The sequence below is a fragment of the Dama dama genome, chromosome 26 (assembly GCF_033118175.1).
Source record: "Dama dama isolate Ldn47 chromosome 26, ASM3311817v1, whole genome shotgun sequence".
Classification (NCBI taxonomy): domain Eukaryota; kingdom Metazoa; phylum Chordata; class Mammalia; order Artiodactyla; family Cervidae; genus Dama; species Dama dama.
The window spans coordinates 37,787,162-37,807,905 of NC_083706.1; the positions used below are offsets into that span (position 1 = coordinate 37,787,162).

Genomic DNA, 20,744 nt, shown 5'->3' on the forward strand with positions numbered 1-20,744 from the left:
AAAATATGGCAGCATCTTTTATGTCTCAAAACCATTTTCACTGTGGACACACAAGTTGTTAATTTTCTCTTTCAGAGTTGATAGTTTGATTATATTTGATTATTTTCTTCACTCCATCCAGATCTTCCTTCAGTCCCCAGTTATATTTTCAATACTTGGCAAGTCTGTTCTCTCTGTTTTCTGGGGCCAATGAGGCTTTATTCCAGCTTGTGAGTGCAGTCCTTTTCAGATTGTCTTGAACATCTGCTGATTGTTTCTGGACAGGGAATTATGGGGAGAGCGGAATGGATGCTTTCAAAGAGCTGGCCGCCCAGGAAGGCCTCTGCATCGCCCACTCAGACAAAATCTACAGCAACGCTGGGGAGAAGAGCTTTGACCGACTCCTGCGCAAGCTCCGAGAGCGGCTTCCCAAGGCCAGAGTGGTGGTGTGCTTCTGCGAAGGGATGACCGTCCGGGGCCTCCTGAGCGCCATGCGGCGCCTTGGCGTCGTGGGCGAGTTCTCACTCATCGGAAGGTAAATTTCTGTCTCTTTCTCCCTCTCTTTCTCTCTCTCTGTCACACACACACTTTGGCACACATGTACTTGCGCTCATTAAACTGGACTCCCTGACTCCAAAACAATGAGATGTGCTTTGGTCCCGAATCTCACTGAGAGTGGGGCGATTGCCATTTTCATGATAAAGAAGAGCAGAGCAGTGGATGACAAGATAATGAGACTGTTTCAGAAGAAAGCGGGAAATTATTGCTAGAATGTTTTGTCCCGATGAATTGTTCTTTCCTTTTGCTTCTGGGCTTCTACCTCTCCTCCTCCCCAAACCACAGAAATGCTTTTGTCTTGTATTCCTAAGCATAGATAACTTAATGAGGTCTTGGTGGATGAAGGGTAGTAGTGAAGATGGAAATATATATTCAGATCTTAAATGTAAAAGACTAGCTGAATGCAGGTGTGGACATGCAGCCAAACTCTGGTTCTTGGTCATATAATCCCTTACGTTTATGGGATGGCAAATAGTGATGCTGTCTGCATGTGATTTCTGGAATTGCAGGTGGTGGGTTCCTAAGTCTGTGTTCTTTCTATACCATGTGTGGGAATAGATTTCAGTATCATCATATTTTTCATAGAATCTTTGACCTAACAGGTATCTTGTTTAATTTGCCTTCTTCTAACATGACGGAACTGATGAATTTTTCCAAGGAACCTACTAAACGTACCAGAATGAAAGCTTCCAGTGATCTCTGACTCTGTCCTACTCATTTTTTCCATCTTCTTTTTCTCCTCCATCTTCTCGTCTGGCTAGAGTGCAATCTTTTTTCACCTGCCAACATGCCTTCATCACTGGCCCCCTTCTCTAGGAAAGTGAGCAGCAGTGGTGTGGACACTCACCCAGGACCTTTCCCTTCTGACCTGCCCTTGTGATCATGACTGAAATGTTAGTAAAACCAGCCTCACTATCATCTGAAGCTAGATGCACAGAACCCGTCAAAGACTTTTGAGTAGAAGGTAGGACAGAAATACAATTAAATGAATAAAGAAACCTGTGAAGTCAAGGTCAAAGTATAACTCAAGATTAAAAAAAAAAAAGATTGAATTTGGGTGAAATTGGCACACTGCCACAGTGTCTTTTTGGCTTTTTTGACATGATGCAGTTGTGTTAAGCTATTTGAGAAGGCATCTCTAAAGGAGGAGTGTTTAAAGAAGGAATGTTACTTCCTTTATGAGTGAAAAAGAATGTAAGCAGCATTGTTGAAATGTTACATGGAATAACATTCTTAATATATGCACCAGGACAGATGGCACATAGATATTTAATTTTTTAATTGATTTTTAAAGTGACTGCTTTTATGAAGGGTGCTGGTTTTTCTAAAAAATTCTCATGTTTACCATTTTCAAAAGAAGAAAAGTTTATTTTGCTGGATTCATTCATTTAATATCTCCAAAGAGAAGCTCACTACCTGGATTCTGGAGATCTTGAACAGAATATAGCAAATATGTGAGCTTTGGTGGGGTATAAAGACTACCTGGTTATGAAATGTGTTTATACAAAATTCTGTAGTGAGTAATTGGTGTGTTAAGAGTTCATTCTCTTATCTTATCTCTCTGGGTCTTGCTTACCTGCTAATAATGGAACTGAGTCCATATAGGTATTTCTGAGTCTCACATGTGCTTCCTCCTGATGAGGTCAGCTACCTGGGATATCTACTTCTTTTACTCCTTTCTTTCTATGCCTCACCTCTTCTGGGTTCTACTGATGTATCCTAAATATACTGTGATCACAATGAGCACCTGTGCTTCTAAGGTTGCTTCCCTGTACAATAGTCACTGCCAGTAAAGCTTGGAACCCTGGAGATGTCAAAGCTACGACACAACAGCGCTTTCTGATTTTCTGGGCTGTATACCGTGAGGGTCTATCAGAGTGGCTTTTACTCTCATATATTAGAGCATTTGGTGGAAAACAGCCTTTTTCCATTCTTTGTTCACAGCTCTCTCCCTTCCTGGGGAGAGATATGAATCCAGATATGAGTCCAGGGGGAGCTGAGCTGGCAATAAAGACAAGAAATAACACTATGGCATACTTAATTAGCCTTTCCTTCAGAAGCTTGATTCTCCCAATTCCTGTATGATGAATTCCAACCCAAACATTCCTCTGTTCCTCATGCCAATGACATTTGATGAGCTTGGTTCCCTAATTTCGGCAGATATGTCCAGAAGGGTTCCAGTTTAAGACCAAGTTGCAACTTCTAGCTACATTTGTAATGCTGTCAAATATATCTCCTCCCCATATAAGGGCTTTAACTTACCAAATGATAAACTCGTTTGAGGTCAGGAGCCACTATTTAGTTTCTTTCACAATACATGGTCTAATTCTGGATGCTGCTGATTTCAGAGAAGACATTGTGTAGATGGCGATGGACCTCTTTTCATAGAGATGAAGACAAGTAAATAATGCTGTATACTGTAGCAAGATACATTTAGTTAAGAAAAAAATAATAGAAATTCCTGAAGGGAGATTTGGATTCCTTTGCTTCCCATTGACTCCTCTTTTCTCTTACACTTCACATCCAACACAGAAAGAAATATTGTTTGTGCTACAGTCAAAACATATCCAGACTTTGACGACTTAATACCATTCTTTCTATTACCATCCTAGTCGAAGCCAACATCATCTCTCCCTTGGGTTTTTGTAAAAACCTATTAATTGATCCCTGCCCCTTCCCATATCTATTCTTAAGGCAAAGGGGTCTTTTAAAAATTTAAGTCAAAAAAAAAATTTTAGGTCAGGTAATGTCTTTTAATCTTACATGCTCAATGCCTGAAAATGGCTTTTAATTTTTCTCATAACAAAGTCCTTGCAATGGTCTTCAAAGTCTACATTCTGTCACCGGGACTGAGTTCTTTATAATGGAATAATAAACCATCATGACAAATAGAATTTTAGAAAGTTCTCAGAGACCTTAAAAATCCTGTATTTAATGAATATATGTGTGGAAAAATAAAACAAAATATGAGCTAAGAGTTCTAGCTCAGTCACAGAGTAATCATGTGATTTTAAGTCACTTTCTGTCTCTGACTGTCTTTTTTCCTTATAAAAATTAATGACTTGGCTCCAGATCTTTAAATATTTTTCCAGTTCTGAAATTTATGGTCTTAATTTATGGTCTTAATATATAATATTAAGACCATATGACTGAACTATGTTCAAAAAGAATGTATTTATAGATTCATTTTTTCTAAAGTTATTCATGAATTTAGATTAATAAATGTACACTTTTTGCCAGTCACCTTGTAAAAACCTGGAGAATTTATTGAATAGAACTGCTTAGAATTAGTATCTTAATTTGTGGTCATGGAATGTAGCCAGCATATCCACGTAAAAATCAAACCTTTGACTTTGGACAAATTGGAATAATATTCTTATCAAGTAAGTTAACTAACCATAGCCAAGTTAATCATCACACAAAAGAATCATTCTTTCTTGGTTCTTAAAACTACCTCCTTCAAGATGCTTCTTAGACGGTAAAAGTGTCTGCCTACAAAGTGGGAGACCCAGGTTTGACCCCTGGGTTGGGAAGATCCCCTGGAGAAGGAAATGGCAACCCAACCAGTATCCTTGCCTGGAAAATCCCATGAACGGAGGAGCCTGGTAGGCTTCAGTCCATGGGGTCGCAAAGAGTCGGACACGACTGAGTGACTTCACTTTCACTTTTCACTTTCATATCTATAATTATATTTTAATTGTTATGGTGATGATGATAATGGTGATAACACTTGTTTAGGACTCACTGTATGCCAGGCGCTGTTGTAAGCACTCTGTATGTGTTCAACACTCAGTTGCTCAGTCATGTTCGACTCTTTGCGACTCATGAACTACAGCATGCCAGGCCTCCCTGTCCATCTCCAACTCCTGGAGTTCACCCAAACCCATGTCCATCAAGTCAGTGATGCCATCCAACCATCTCATCCTCTGTTGTCCCCTTCTCCTGCCCTCAATCTTTCCCAGCATTAGGGTCTTTTCCAATGAGTCAGCTCTGCGCATCAGGTGGCCAAAGGATTGGAGTTCCAGCCTCAACATCAGTCCTTCCAGTGAACACCCAGGACTGATCTCCTTTAGGACGGACTGGTTGGATCTCCTTGCAGTCCAAGAGACTCTCAAGAGTCTTCTCCAACACCACAGTTCAAAAGCATCAATTCTTTGGTGCTCAGCTTTCTTTATAGTCCAACTCTTGCATCCATACCTGACCACTGGAAAAACCATAGCCTTGACCAGACAGACCTTTGTTGACAAAGTAATGTCTCTGCTTTTTAATATGCTGTCTAGATTGGTCATAACTTTTCTTCCAAGGAGTAAGCATCTTTTAATTTCATGGCTGCAATCACCATCTGCAGTGATTTTGGAGCCCAAGAAAGTAAAGTCAGCCATTGTTTCCACTGGTTCCCATTCTATTTCCCATGAAGTGATGGGACTGGATGCCATGATCTTAGTTTTCTGAATGTTGAGCTTTAAGCCAACTTTTTCACTCTCCTCTTTCACTTTCATCAAGAGGCTCTTTAGTTCTTCTTCCCTTTCTGCCATAAGGATGGTGTCGTTTGCATATCTGAGGTTACTGATATTTCTACTGAAATCTTGATTCCAGCTTGTGCTTCTTCCAGCCCAGTGTTTCTCATGATGTACTCTGCATAGAAGTTAAATAAGCAGGGTGACAATATACAGCCTTAAGGTACTCCTTTTCCTATTTCAAACCAGTCTGTTATTCCTTGTCCAGTTCTAACTGTTGCTTCCTGACCTGCATATAGGTTTCTCAAGAGGCAGTCAGGTGGTCTGGTATTCCTATCTCTTTCAGAATTTTCCACAGTTTATTGTGATCCACACAGTCAAAGGCTTTGGCATAGCTAATAAAGCTGAAATAGATGTTTTTCTGGAACTCTCTTGCTTTTTTGATGATCCAGCGGATGTTGGCAATTTGATCTCTGGTTCCTCTGCCTTTTCTAAAACCAGCTTGAACATCTGGAAGTTCACGGTTCACATATTGCTGAAGCCTGGCTTGGAGAATTTTAAGCATTGCTTTACTAGCATGTGAAGTGAATGCAATTGTATGGTAGTTTGAGCATTCTTTGGCATTGACTTTCTTTGGAATTGGAATGAAAACTGACCTTTTCCAGTACTGTGGCCACTGCTGAATTTTCCAAATTTTCTGGAATTTTTTTTTTTAAGTCAGTTTTCTTTCTTTTTTTTTTTTATTATTTTATTTATTTTTTCAGTGGGTTTTGTCATACACTGACATGAATCAGCAATAGATTTACACGTATTCCCCATCCCGATCCCCCCTCCCACCTCCCTCTCCACCCGATTCCTCTGGGTCTTCCCAGTGCACCAGGCTCGAGCACTTGTCTCATGCATCCCACCTGGGCTGGTGATCTGTTTCACCATAGATAATATACATGCTGTTCTTTCGAAACATCCCACCCTCACCTTCTCCCACAGAGTTCAAAAGTCTGTTCTGTACTTCTGTGTCTCTTTTTCTGTTTTGCATATAGGGTTGTCGTTACCATCTTTCTAAATTCCATATATATGTGTTAGTATGCTGTAATGTTCTTTATCTTTCTGGCTTACTTCACTCTGTATAATGGGTTCCAGTTTCATCCATCTCATTAGGACTGGTTCAAATGAATTCTTTTTAATGGCTGAGTAATATTCCATGGTGTATATGTACCACAGCTTCCTTATCCATTCATCTGCTGATGGGCATCTAGGTTGCTTCCATGTCCTGGCTATTATAAACAGTGCTGTGATGAACATTGGGGTGCACGTGTCTCTTTCAGATCTGGTTTCCTCAGTGTGTATGCCCAGAAGTGGGATTGCTGGGTCATATGGCAGTTCTATTTCCAGTTAAACACATGAAAAGATGCTCAACATCACTCATTATCAGAGAAATGCAAATCAAAATCACAATGAGGTACCATTACACGCCAGTCAGGATGGCTGCTATCCAAAGTCTACAAGCAATAAATGCAAACTAGTACAGCCGCTATGGAGAACAGTGTGGAGATTTCTTAATTTTCTGGAATATTGAGTGCAGCACTTTCACAGTGTCATCTTTCAGGGTTTGAAACAGCTCAACTGGTATTCCATCACCTCCACTAACTTTGTTTGTAGTGATGCTTCCTATTAGCTTTTAGGTTTTGTTTTTTTCAGTTTGTTCTCTCTTGTAGAGATTTATTTCATTGTTTAGAGCCACCTTATTTGGGAAAATAAACTGAGGTATATCTGATAAATTATTTTACATTTCTAATTATTTGAATCCTTTTTATTTCTCTCTTAGTGTTAAATGTTTTACATGATATTTCAAAAAGGGGGTGCTTATTTTCAAGCTCATTATCTTTAACTTGAGACTCCACAATATAATTCTCTATTTGCATACCATTTTTTATCTATGGAACTTGTTATTGTTTAGTCACTAAAAAATGGCACAAAAAGAGTCAGACATGTGGCTGATTCATATCAATGTATGACAAAACCCACTGAAATGTTGTGAAGTAATTAGCCTCCAACTAAAAAAAAAAAAAAAAAAAAAAAGAGTCAGACATGACTTAGTGACTAAAACACTAAAACAAAGTCTCTAAATTGTGTTTGACTCTTTTGTGACCCCATGGACTATAGTCTGCCAGGCTACTCTGTCAATGGGATTTGCCAGGTAAGAATATTAGAGTGAGTTATCATTTCTTTCTCCAGGGAATCCTCCCAAGCCAGGGATCAAACCCACGTCTCCTGCATTGGTGGGTGGATTCTTTACCACTGAACCAACAGGGAAGCCCATCTGTGGAATTATAAAACCTTTGTAAAACCTGATTTGGAATAAGTAGGTAATAATTCTTTGAAATCCTCTGTTATAATTATTAAAATTCTAAAACTTAAGCAAAGATTTGTTCTAATTCCTATATTGTTCTTTTGTTTGAAGAAAGTGATAATAAGCATGGTTTACTTGTGTAAATACATAAAAATAGCTGCCATTTATTGAGGATTTGGTATGTACTAAACTAATAATATATGATGTCTCCAGTCTTAACAACCTGAAAGGTTGATTTGCAAGATAAAAAAGTTAAACAGTTATCCCAGTTACTAAATTAATAAGTTCTTGCTGTTGCTGCTGTTCCATCGTTAATTCATGTCTGAGTCTTAGCAGCCCAGTGGACTGCAGTGAGCCAGGCTTCTCTGTCCTTCACTGTCTCTTGGCATTTGCTCAGACTCATGTCCATTGAGTTGGTGATGCCATTCAACCATCTAGTTCTCTGTTACTCCCTACTCCTCCTACCCTGAATCTTTTCCAGTATCAGGGTCTTTTCCAAAGAGTCAGTTCTTTGCATCAGGTGACCAAAGGACTGGAGCTTCAGCTTCAGCATCAGACATTCCAAAGAATATTCAGAGTTGATTTCCTTCACTATTGACTGGTTTGATCTCTGCTGTCTAAGGGACTTTCAAGAGTCTTCAAAACCAGACTTTTGAAAGCATCAATTCTTTGGCACTCAGCCTTCTTTATGGTCCAACTTTCACACCTGTACATGACTACTGGAAAAACCATATCTTTGACTATATGGACCTTTGTTTGCAAAGTGATGTCTCTGCTTTTTAATGCACTGTCTAGGTTGGTGACAGCTTTTCTTCCATGGAGCAAGCGTCTTTTAACTTCATGGCTAAAGACAACATCTGCAGTGATTTTGGAGCCCAAGAAAATAAAGTCTTTCACTGTTACCATTGTTTCCCCATCTATTTGCCTTGAAATGATGAGAGCAGATGCCATGATCTTCGTTTTTTGAATATTGAGTTTTAAGCCAGCTTTTTCACCCTTTTTTAAAAATTTCATCAACAGGCACTTTAGTTCGTCATTGCTTTAAAGAGGTATCATCTGTGTATTTGAGGTTGTTATTTCTCCTAGCAATCTTGATTCCAGCTTGTGAGTCATACAGCCCAGCATTTCGCATGATTAATCTGCATAGAAGTTAAATAAGCAGGGTGACAATATATAGTCTTGTCATAGTTCTTTCCTAATTTTGAACCAATCCATTGTTCCATGTTCAGTTCTAACTGTTGCTTCTTGTCCTGCCTACAGGTTTTTCAAGATACCGTTAAGGTGATCTGGTATTCCCATCTCTTTAAGAATTTTTTACAGCTTGTGATCCACACAATCAAAGGCTTTAGCATAGTGAATGAAGTAAAAATAGATGTTTTCCTGGGTTCCTTTGACTTTTCTATAATCTAACTGATGTTGAAAATTTAATCTCTGGTTCGTCTGCCTTTTCTAAATCCAGCTTGTACATCTGGAAGTTCTCAGTTTACTTACTGCTAAGCCTTGCTTGAAGGATTTTGAGTATTACCTTGTTAGCAAGTGAAATAAATATAATTGTATGGTAATCTGAACATTCTTTGGCATTGCCCTTCTTTGGGATTGGAATGAAAACTGACCTTTTCCAGTCCTGTGACCACTGCTGAAAGAGTTTTCCAAATTTGCTGGCATATTGAGTGCAGCACCTTCACAGCATCATCTTTAAGGATTTAAAATAGATCAGCTGGAATTCCATCACCTCCACTAGTTTTGTTTATAGTAATGCTTTCTAAGGCCCACTTGACTTCACCCTTCAAGATGTCTGGCTCTAGATAAGTGACCACAGCATTACGGTTGTCTGGGTCATTAAGATCTTTTTTTGTATAGTTCTTCTGTGTATTTTTGCCACATCTCTTCTGCTTCTGTTAGGTCCTTGACATTTCTGTCCTTTATTGTGCCCATCATTGCATGAAATATTCCTTGGTATCTCTAATTTTCTTGAAGAGATCTCTAGTCTTTCCCATTCTATTGCTTTCCTCTCTTTCTTTGCTTTGTTCACTTAAGAAGGTTTTATTATCTCTCCTTGCTATTCTCTGGAACTCTGCATTCATTTGGGTGTATCTTTCCCTTTCTCCTTTGCCTTTCACTTTTCTTCTTTTTTCAGCTACTTGTAAGGCTTCCTTAGACAACCATTTTGCCTTCTTGCATTTCTTTTTCTTGGGGATTGTTTTGGTCACCACCTCCTATACAATGTTACGAATCTCCATCTATAGTTCTTCAGGCACTCTCTTTATCAGATCTAATCCCTTGAATCTATTCATCACCCCCACTGTATAATCATAAAGGATATGATTAGGTCATATCTGAATAATCTAAGCTGTGATTTTTGTGTTCTGGCAGAAGTTGAGCACATGTCCTTCTACTCCACCATCTTGATCAGGCAAAATTCAAATTGCCTACTATACCCTAGCATCATATAGATATAAAAATATCAAACTGTAACCTCTTCAATGATAGGAATCAGAAATAACTGAGTGACTAACACACACACACATAATGGTAGGAACCAGATTTTATATATATATTTTTTTCCTTATCATGCCAAGTACAATGTTTTGATATGTTCATTGTTTAGGAACTATGTCAGAAAGCTTGGAGTGTCATAGTGAAATAGGACAGCTTCGTGTTTAGTCCTGAGTTCTCTTTCGTATTCCAGGATCAGTAAGTTTTACCTAGTGTGGTAAGGGTTGATGTTCTTGAGTCAGCCTCTGTTTCTATAATTCATCTGTAAAGTTGGGTCTAATATTTGCTTACCTCTTAGGTTGTTGTATTTGTCTATTCACAAAAAGCTTATTTGTTTTATACCAAACCTGAATGTCAGTATTATGTCTGTCAGAGACACAGTCTTTACTGAGATTGAAGAAGAGATTTCTGGCTTTCATTCTATTCCTAGTGTTGGCATGTTCCTTGGCATCTGCCCTGGCTTCCTCCTCTTGGGAAGCCCTTCTAGTAGATTCACATTCTACTTTTTTAGGAGTTTCTGTTTAGATATACTTAGGTATGACATATTTAATTATGTATTTCCTAGACCTTTCTAGTTAGTGGATTCTGACATCTTATTTCTACACTATAAGTAATAAGCATACAATAAAGATAATTAGGTCAATAACCTTCCATTTCATCCCTGCTCTCTATTATATCTTGATTAGTCAATTTATAGTATGTGGTCCTTACATTTCAAGTGGCTCTTCCTTTCTTGAGTCTTCCCTGGTGGCTCAGATGGTAAAGAATCTGCCTATAATGTGGGAGAGCCTGGTTCAATCCCTGGCTTGGGAGGATGCCCTGAAGAAGGGAGTGCCTACCCATTCCAGTATTCTTGCCTGGAGAATTCCATGGGCAGAGGAACCTGGTGGGCTGCAGTCTATGGGGTCACAAAGAGTTGCTCACACTGCACAACTAACACACTCACACTTTCATCTTTCACTTCTTTTCCACATCCCTTTCTTATTGGTGTGTACTGTTTTGCCTGTCATCTCTCCTACCTTTGTAATCTTCTCATTCACTAGATCCACTTTCTCTTATCTGCCACTCAAGAGAACTCCTCCAAATCCCCAATCTAAAATCTTATCTGGAAAACACTAACACCACAATGTATGAGCTGAAAGCATAAGAAACAACCTTAGACACATTCTTAAAATATGACTGGAATGGAGCAATTATTTATCTGGAAAGAAGCCTACAGCTCCATTTTAAGACAAAGGAAATATTTGTTTTTTACAGTGTATTTTTTTGGTCTTTTTTTTCTAGAACCTAAACACATATTTAGAAGAGTGACCTCTAAACCCTTGAAACATAAGATGATATACCATGGTATTATGTTCCACACACTTATGTTCTTAATGAAAAATGAGTTACTTTAGATCCCATCTTCCCATTATGAAAAAAAAATGGGGAAATATCTAAAGTGTGCAGCCTTCAGGCAAAATTACAAAGCTTAAGTGTTTTAAGTAAATGTGGATTTCCAGTGAAGTGTGACATCCCTCAAAATGGATTATAATCAGAAAGTGGCCAAAACAGATGAGCATCTTCTGACGTATAACGGTCATGACTTAAAGATTCATAACCTGGCCTTCTTTAGGATCCCAAGGGCAGAAAATGATCACTAACCTCCTGACAGACTATCCTTTCCTTGAAACACTCCTTCTTCAAAGGAAGATTAATGGGAGCTTTGTGGAAGATTACACTGTTAGAAAAAGACCATGAGAAATGTGTGCTAAGGAAGGAGAAGAGATTTAGAGCACTCTGGAGAAAAAGCATCATTTGTAGGATTCTGACAGTTATTTTGAGCATAGACCTCAGCCATAGAAATGCTCAGGATTTCCACAAAACTGGGGGACAGTTAGTAATTATTAACTCTTCCTCTATATCAATGCTTATTTCTGTGCTTCAGATAACACACACCTGAAAACTGAAAGACTCTACTCTCATCGTCTCTATTTGCCTAGAAGATACTAAAAATACTGAAGGAAAGGGTTTCAAGTGCCTTTTGTATCATAAGGCACTGGCTCAAATTAGAATGAATGAAAAAGGATGTCGTTGTGGTTTACCCAAGTGTGTGTTTGAGGCTGATTGAAGACTACAGGGAATTTATCTTAATACATTTTTGTAGTTTCCATGACAGTGAATTCTCAATCTGGCCGCACAGCAGACTCACTGGGGCCTCTTAAAAATATGGATTCTTGGATCTCACCCCACACCATTAGTAGAATTTCTTGGTGAAGGCCTTTGGGTCTTCCTTTTTTCAAAAGGACTCAAGATGAGTTACATGTCAGGACCACAACTATGTGATGTCTGCGTCAGGGTTTTGCACTCAGGTGATGTTCACTATGAATGAATTGCTTACAAGATATATTTGAAAAGGAAGATGAAGTGAAAAATTTAATTCCACTGCCTATCAGTCCACCATTTCAGCTCCAGGTGGTTATTTATTTATATATTTATTTATCTTTAGATTGTATTTTGCTTTACCTTGAAATTTATTTACTTTCAGAAATTTATTTACTTTCAAAAATTTCTTTTAAAAGTAGAGATACGGCTGAAAGTAGAGTGTAATAGTGGTGTTGCTAGTAGTAGTAACAGCAGTAGTAGAAGTAATAGTAATAAATACTCTTTGCAACTCTGCTTATTTCCTGTGTTTCTGTCTCCTCCTGATGCCCATACTGGCCTATTGAACTGCCCCTGAAAACATTGCCATGTCCCAATTCTCAGACTAATCAATATGTCCGATAGGAAGCATGTAAACATGTGGCAGACCTAACCTCAGCCATCTCCAAGTCTGGGGTTGCCCATAGCAGACCAATGGACTACGATTGTTGACTACAATTGATCCTTGAACAACATCGGTTTGAACTGCACAGGTTTACTTTTACATGGTTATTTTCCCAAGTATTAAGTAATTACAAGTCCTGCATGGTTGATGGTTGACTGAATCTGAAGTTGGGGAGGAAACACAGATATGGAACACTGCTACAGGTATATGTTATAAGTGGATTGACCTATGCATTGTTCAGGGGTCAACTGTAGTATTCGATGGCATGAATATGCTTCAACTTGCTTATCCATTCTCCTGTTGGTGGGCATTTGGGTTATTTTCAGGTTTGACTATAATGAATATAGCTCTATTTCCTCTTAATTCTTTTTGTCCTATTACTGTTATACATACTACATGTATATATATGTAAAAAAATCCAGTAAGACTTTGTTATAATTATTAATTTATACAATTTATATTTATTAAGGAAGCTGATAAAAGAAAGCAGAGTAAGTATATATTTATAAATTCATTATATTTACCATCCTATGTGTTGTTTCTGGTTCTCTACATCATTTTTCCCTGTGGATAAAATTTTACATCTGGTATAATTTCCTTGCTCTGATATAAATTTGCTACCACCCACAACTTTTATGCTGTTATCAATATGCTAAATTTCTGTATGTATAGGTCCCCGCATATAATTATATGCATATTGTTTTATATAATCACTTTTAGTATCATTTAAGGATATATAAAAGAAAGGATGTGTTTATAGTGTTTTCTTTTTATAATTATTTAAATGTATTTACTTGTGCTGTGTGTGTTTGTGTGTGTCTGTGTGTGTGAATTTTCATCTGGGGTAACTTGCTTTCAGCCTGAATAATTTTCTTTAGGATTTTATTTTATTCTTTAGTAAGGTGGACCTGCTAGAAGTAAAGTCATTCAGTATTTCTTTATCTGTGAATATCTTTATTTCACCTTCATTTTTGAGAAACAAATTTGCCAGAGTCTTGGTTAATAGCTTTTTATTTCAGCACTTTTTTTAAAAAACCTTTTTTATTGAAGGATAATTTCTTTACAGAATTTTGTTGTTTTCTGTCAAACCTCAACCTGAATCAGCCATAGTTGTACATATATCCCTCCCTTTTGAAGCTTCCTCCCACCTCTCTCAGCATTTTGACTATTTCAGCACTTTGACTATGTCATTCAAGTGCCTTCTGGCCACCTTTGTTTCTCATGAGATCATTTCTTAATTAGGTGAAGTTCAACTGCATGTAATGAGTTGTTTTTCTCTTGCCACTTTCAAGATTTTCTTTTTCTTGATTTTCATGGCTTTTACTATGATGAACCTGAGCGTAGAACTTTTTGTATTTATCCTACTTGGAGTTCATTTTTGCATGTATTGATAAAAGGTTTTCAGTAAATCTGGGGAGTTTCCAGACAATTTTTCTTTGAATACTTTTTTCTGTTCCATTTCCTTTCTCCACTTCTTTTGGTACTCCTATTATATCTATGCTATAATATACATAGCATACAAAGGGTTTTATATTTCTCTGAGGCTGTGTTCATTTTTAAAAATTCTGTTTCCTATCTCTTTGAATTGTATAATTATTGATATATCTTCAGGTTCAACTATTCTTTCTTCTTGAAGTTCAAACCTACCACTGAGTTCTTCATTTATTATACTTTTTACCTCTAGAATTTCCTATAATGTCTATATTTTTAATGATATTTGGTTAGGCATTTATTTCTTTAAGCATGATTTTCTTAGCTCTTTGAATATATTTATAAAAAATACTTTGAATGCTTTGATATAGTTGACATCTGGTCTATTTCCCAGACAGTTTTAGTTGCCTGCTTTTTTAAAAGTATGTATGAGTCACACATTCCTGTGTTTTTTTTTTTTTTTTTTTTGCTATTGTTGAAAACCACATGTTTTAGGTAATATATTGTAGCAACTCTGTATTCTGATTCTCCTATCCCCTCCCTGGAGGTTGTTTTTGTTGTTTGTGTTTTTATTTGTTTTGTGCCTTGACTAGACTGTTTTAGTGCGGCCTATTTCCCTCGGTGTGAGGTGTTTGATTTTGTTTCTCAGAGGGTGCATGTAGCCTTGGGTGTGCACACACTCACTTTGGGGTGACAGTGGTTTAATCAAGGTGTCATTGACTGTCTCTTTTCCTGGTCTCTCTGTTAAACCGTATATTTCTTTTGTTATTATACTCAAATTTAGGCTTCATTGATTATTGACCAATTGCTCTATTGTTTTAAACAATGTCTGGGAGGTTACCTTCTCCATATTCTGATTCAATTAAATTTGGACATGAGTAATTTTTGAGGCTAATCTTTGGTTTGTTCTGAGGAGAGGTGATCAGGTTGAAAATAGGACTGTTTTGGTGTGATAATTCTTCCTACTGGCAAACACTTAACCATTGTAGCATCCAGAGTTGCCACAATATATTACCTAAAATGTGTGGTTTTCAACAACAAAATGGAGAAGGCAATGGCACCCTGCTCCAGTACTCTTGCCTGGAAAACCCCATGGACTGAGGAGCCTGGTGGGCTGCAGTCCATGGGGTCGCCAAGAGTCGGACACGACTGAGCGACTTCACTTTCACTTTTCACTTTCATGCATTGGAGAAGGAAATGGCAACCCACACCAGTGTTCTTGCTGGAGAATCCCAGGGATGGGGGAGCCTGGTGGGCTGCCATCTATGGGGTGGCACAGAGTCAGACATGACTGAAGCGACTTAGCAGCAGCAGCAGCAGCAACAACAAAAGAACCCAGTCCCACTTTTATTTAATTTTGATAGATAGCAAAATAGTTAAGCTTTACCTATTTCAGAGAGTAAAAATAAATAACTTCTCACTGTTCAATTATTCTAGGAATTTAGCTATAAGGGTTGATACTTACATGAAGGAAATTTGCATTTTTTTCCCCTGAGGTACTTACCCAGAGCCCTTATTATAGTAATAGTCTATGTCAAGTATGTTCACATATTTGGAAGGATTTGGCTTCTTATTTTTTATCTGACATCATTTAGAAACAAGCCTGTTATAAACATTCCTTTTAGTGATTTTTTAAAAAATTAATTAATTTATTTTAATTGGAGGTTAATTAATTTACAATATTGTAGTGGTTTTTGCCATACTTTAACATGAATCAGCCATGGGTGTACATGTGTTCCCCATCCTGAACCCCGTCCCACCATTTTTATACTATTTTTTCATAGTAGTAATTTTCTTTCTGCACATGTATATTCCCTGGAAATTACCATGGCAATTTTTCAAAATGAAGATGTAGTTTCAGTGATTTGTGAAAGTACTTTATAATAACTAGGGAGTTTGACCTAAAAGGCTTTTGAGTTTGGCATTCCTTGCCAATGAAGAAACAAGCTGGTATATTTTTCCTTCTTTGCTTACCAAATATAGCATATTGCATAGTTATTAAAATTCACTCTAGTCAATGTCCATGGAGATTGTAAGCTTACCTAAATACTCAAGGGAACTGAAATTGCAAAAATTGTGTCAGAAACAAAGTATAGAAGAGGAACTTGCTTGCATGTTTTGTCAAAGCAGAAGTAGAATATTGAAAATTATGAAATTGATTTATTGACTTTGGTCACTACTATTGGAAATAATAAATTTTATACTGATTGATATAAAATCACTCAATGAAGCTTAAAATTTCAAAAGGATACCCTGAGCTCCTTAACGATGTTTCAGGCTGTTAAGTTAGAGATGTTTGTACTTGTTTCCTAGAGACTCTGTGTCTTGAGTTTTCTGTGTAGAAGGAAAGATGTTTGCATAGATCATGACTTGTGAAGTGCAAATAGTTTTCATCTCTCCAAGATCTTGCTACCCCAAGGCCCAACCTGGGGAGAATCTGCTTCCAAACTCACGCACTTTGCTGTTGCCAGATCTCAAGTTCTTGCTGGCTGTTTGATTGAGATAACCAGTTTCTTGCCACATGGGCCTCTCCATGGGGAAGCTTACATAACATCTGGCTTCTCTAGAGCAAGCCAGAAAGAGACAAAGAGAATGGGTGGGCATGAGAGTGAAAGTGGGACAGAAAGAGTGAGAGAGAGAGAGAGGAAGTGATGGAAGTCATGGTCTATTTGTAACCTAATTGTGGAAGCGCTATCCCATTACTTTTGCCAAATTCTATTTATTAGAAGCATATCACTAGGTCCAGTGACTCAAGGGAAGGAGAGTGCATAAAAAAGTGAATACCAGAATGCAGGACTATATTAGAGAGTAGTACAGTAGTATGAACAGAATCACAGTATTTGGATTTATAATTAACTCTTTTTTGATAAGAGTTTAGCTTTTAGTCATTTTATGATCTTGATTTTAAAGCCATTATACTAATATGGTTAAAGCAGGAATCACAGTGAAATTTTTTTGCAATGACAGCATTAAAGGACATAAGTACTCTCTGCTAGCAGGGCTTCCCAGGTGGTGTAGTTGGTAAAGAATCCACTGGCAAATGTAGGAGATACAAGAGATGCATGTTTGATCCCTGGGTTGGGAAGATCTCCAGGAGAAAATGGCAACCCACTTGAGTTTTCTTGCCCAGAAATGGACAGAGGAGCCTGGCAGGCTGTAGTCGCAAAGAATCGGACCTGACAGAGCACAAGCACAAGCATGAACCCTCTGTTAGCATTATCACTTGTGTTTTCTGAGATTTTTTGCAGACAATTATTACTACCTCTACTTTCCCTCTGTCATCCCATTGAAAAGCTTTAGGAAAACCTGTCACCATTTGTCTCAGTTCAGTTCAGTTGCTCAGTCGTGTCCAACTCTTTGTGACCCCATGGACTGTAGCACACCAGACATCCCTGTCCATCACCAGCTCCCGGAGTTTACTCAAACTCATGTCCATTGAGTCGGTGATGCCATCCAACCATCTCATCCTCTGTCGTCCCCTTCTCCTCCTGCCTTCGACCTTTCCCAGCATCAGGATCTTTTCAAATGAGTCAGTTCTTCACATCAGGTGGCCAAATTATTGGAGTTTCAGCCTCAGCACCAGTCCTTCCAAATCATATTCAGGACTGATTTCCATCACCCCAGTTCAAAAGCATCAAATCTTCGGCACTCAGCTTTCTTTATAGTCCAGCTCTCACATCCATACATGACTACTGGAAAGACCATAGCTTGGCTAGACGGACCTTTGTTGGCAAAGTAATGTCTTTGCTTTTTAATATGCTTTCTAGTTTGGTCATAACTTTTCTTCCAAGGAACAAGTGTCTTTTAATTTCATGACTGCAGTCACCACCTGCAGTGATTTTGGAGCCCCCCAAAATAAAGTCTGTCACTATTTCCACTGTTTCCCCATCTATTTGCCATAAAGTGATGAGACCAGATGCCAAGATCTTAGTTTTCTGAATGTTGAGCTTTAAGCCAACTTTTCACTCTCCTCTTTCACTTTCATCAAGAGGCTCTTTAGTTCTTCTTCCCTTTCTGCCATAAGGGTGGTGTCATCTGCATATCTGAGGTTATTGATATTTCTCCTGGTAATCTTGACTCCAGCTTGTGCTTCGTCCAGCCCAGCGTTTCTCATGATGTACTCTGCATATAAGTTAAATAAGCAGGGTGACAATATACAGCCTTGACGTACTCCTTTTCCTATTTGGAACCAGTCCATTGTTCCATGTCCAGTTCTAACTGTTTCTTCCTGACCTGCATACAGATTTCTCAGGAGGCAGGTCAGGTGGTCTGGTATTCCCATCTCTTTAAGAATTTTCCAGTTTGTTGTTTCCACCATTTGTCTGAACATACATTTATAGGCTTCCTCATGGTCCTAGAGGTAAAGAACTCACCTGTCAATGCAGGAGAGTAAAAAAATGCAGGTTTGATCCCTGGGTGGGGAAGATTCCCTGGAGGAGGGAATGGGAACTCAATCCAGTATTCTTGCCTGGGAAATACCATGTACAGAGAAGCCTGGTGAGCTATAGTCCATAGGCTCGCAAAGAATCAGATATGATTGAAGTGACTTAACACACACACACTTGGTGTGGATGATGTTTCTTGATTGGATTTATTATATTATCCATAGGAGAAACAGTATATTAAAAGCAGGAGCATTTTATTTTATAGAAATTGGTTTGATTTTGTAGGATTTTTGTTTTCAAAATGGTAAATAGTAAAAGTGAAACAGTGCAATACACATAAATACAAATGCAGAATCCATTTCATAAATCCAAAATATTCTCTTCTGCATCAAGCTAAGTGAGGTCTGATTCTTGAAAGGATTGGGCTAGCCAGTTGAAATAAAGGAAAATTGGGGGGGAAAGGAAAGAAAATATCCTCTTTTTTACTTCATTGGAAAAACATTTTTTTTTTAAAAATCACAGACTTTCAAGTCTTTATGCACAATTCTCATGATAAGGAAAATAACATGTGAATGGAATACCCTCTTAGTGAGATGAGAAAGACCTAATGTATTTTCTAAATATGATATGGTTTATATTGAACTTTGAAAATATGCTGTTACATTTCAAAGAACATAATGTAACACTTGGTTTATGTACACTTGTTATATACAAGTTATGTATGTACATATTATGTACACATGCTATAATAGCATTATGGCTATAGGAAAGCATCTAACCCTCCTTCTTCACTTATAGAAGGGAGACAAATACTGCTACTAAATATAGTACTTATCTCATAAGATATTTTGTTGATTAAAAGATAAACTATAAACATGTTAAGGATAGGGTCTTTTTTTTTCACTCATTGTTGAATCCCTAGTACCCCTATAACAATGCCTGGAACTCAGACGGTTTTCATTATATACTTGATATTAAGCCAATATGTCCAGTTTAGTACCTGACACACAGTAAACATCAAATAGATATTGACAATTGTGGTTATCTGTCCAACAGTAAAATACATTTTTCTAAAGTCAGTGAGGATGTTAAGTTGAAATAGTCAAGCAGAAGTTGCAGAACCACCTGTCAGGAACTGGAAGAGATTGCTCTATTAGAAAGATTTATTGGTCTACATGATTTTAAGTTATGATACGTTGTAACTGCTTTTTTAGAATTGATGAATCGATATGCTTACCTCCCTTTTGAACATTACAGAACATAGTTACAATTTTATGGTGTCCCATGCTCTTCTCTGGCCAAATTAGGGTGAGAAAATTAATACAAAAAACTCAGAGACCCTGATTTACTAAAATTTTGATTTAGATCAGTTTGATCTATCTCCTCTAGAATCAACAGCTCAATAATACTTGAAAGGGAAAAATTTATATATATTTCTCTTCAAGATAAATTAAATATTATAATTCTTTTGTGGTTTTTAAGCAACAAGGAAATTGTATGTGATATATACTAAAATAATTCACTCAATAAATTCTTTGAAAAGATAATTAAATCTTTTAACGAACTTATTTCTCTAAATTGAACAGTAAATTATGTCAAATAATTACTCTAAAAAGATAGCTTTCTAGCAGTAGTGACAAGAGTCAGAAACACTTGGATTCTAATCCCAGCCTCCCTCTTTACTGCTAAGAGACCTTGAGAAGGTTTGTACATAGACCTATTACATAGAGTTATTGCAACTTTGAATGGAGGTGATAGATTTTAAACACTTATCAGAATCTCCCTGCTTATCATTAAACCAATACATGTTAACTATAAAATTTAGTCATATTACTCAATAGACAAAGTCTGAGCATTCTTTTTTTCTTGAAGAATTAAATATTTGACTTCAAGTCTGTTGTTATTTCCTAATGCAGCACCAGGAGAGGAAGCAACAAAGTGAGTGATCCCTCTCTTTCTGACCTTTAGACCATTGTTCCAACGTATGATTTCCTAAGCCCAGACCAGTGGAGTAACAAGAACCGACATGTATTCCCATTGTGACTTTCTCTGACAACTCACAGCAGGCTAGAATAAAAGAGGATGGAATAGGCTGAGTCATTTTTTTTAATCTTAAAAATTTTAGATTCTCTTCATATTCTTTCTGTTTGGTGTATTCTGAAAATAGTTTGCACAAGTTAAATTTCATCTTTTTCTTCTAGGATACTATTAATATGTATTTTTAAATCACAAAACTGTGATCTGGTTTTCTTTTATTTTCTATGAAGTTGTAAGATACACAC

The 20,744-nt window shown here is 37.5% G+C and overlaps 1 protein-coding gene across 2 annotated transcripts in view; it reads left to right on the top strand.

Moving 5' to 3' along the window:
- GRM1 (glutamate metabotropic receptor 1) overlaps positions 1-20,744 on the top strand; it is a 412,380-nt gene that overhangs the window by 145,365 nt on the left and 246,271 nt on the right. For both annotated transcript variants that reach the window (XM_061130176.1, XM_061130177.1), the window contains exon 2: positions 265-514. In XM_061130176.1, coding sequence (XP_060986159.1) covers positions 265-514 — 250 coding nt within the window. The remainder of the gene's footprint in view (positions 1-264; positions 515-20,744) is intronic.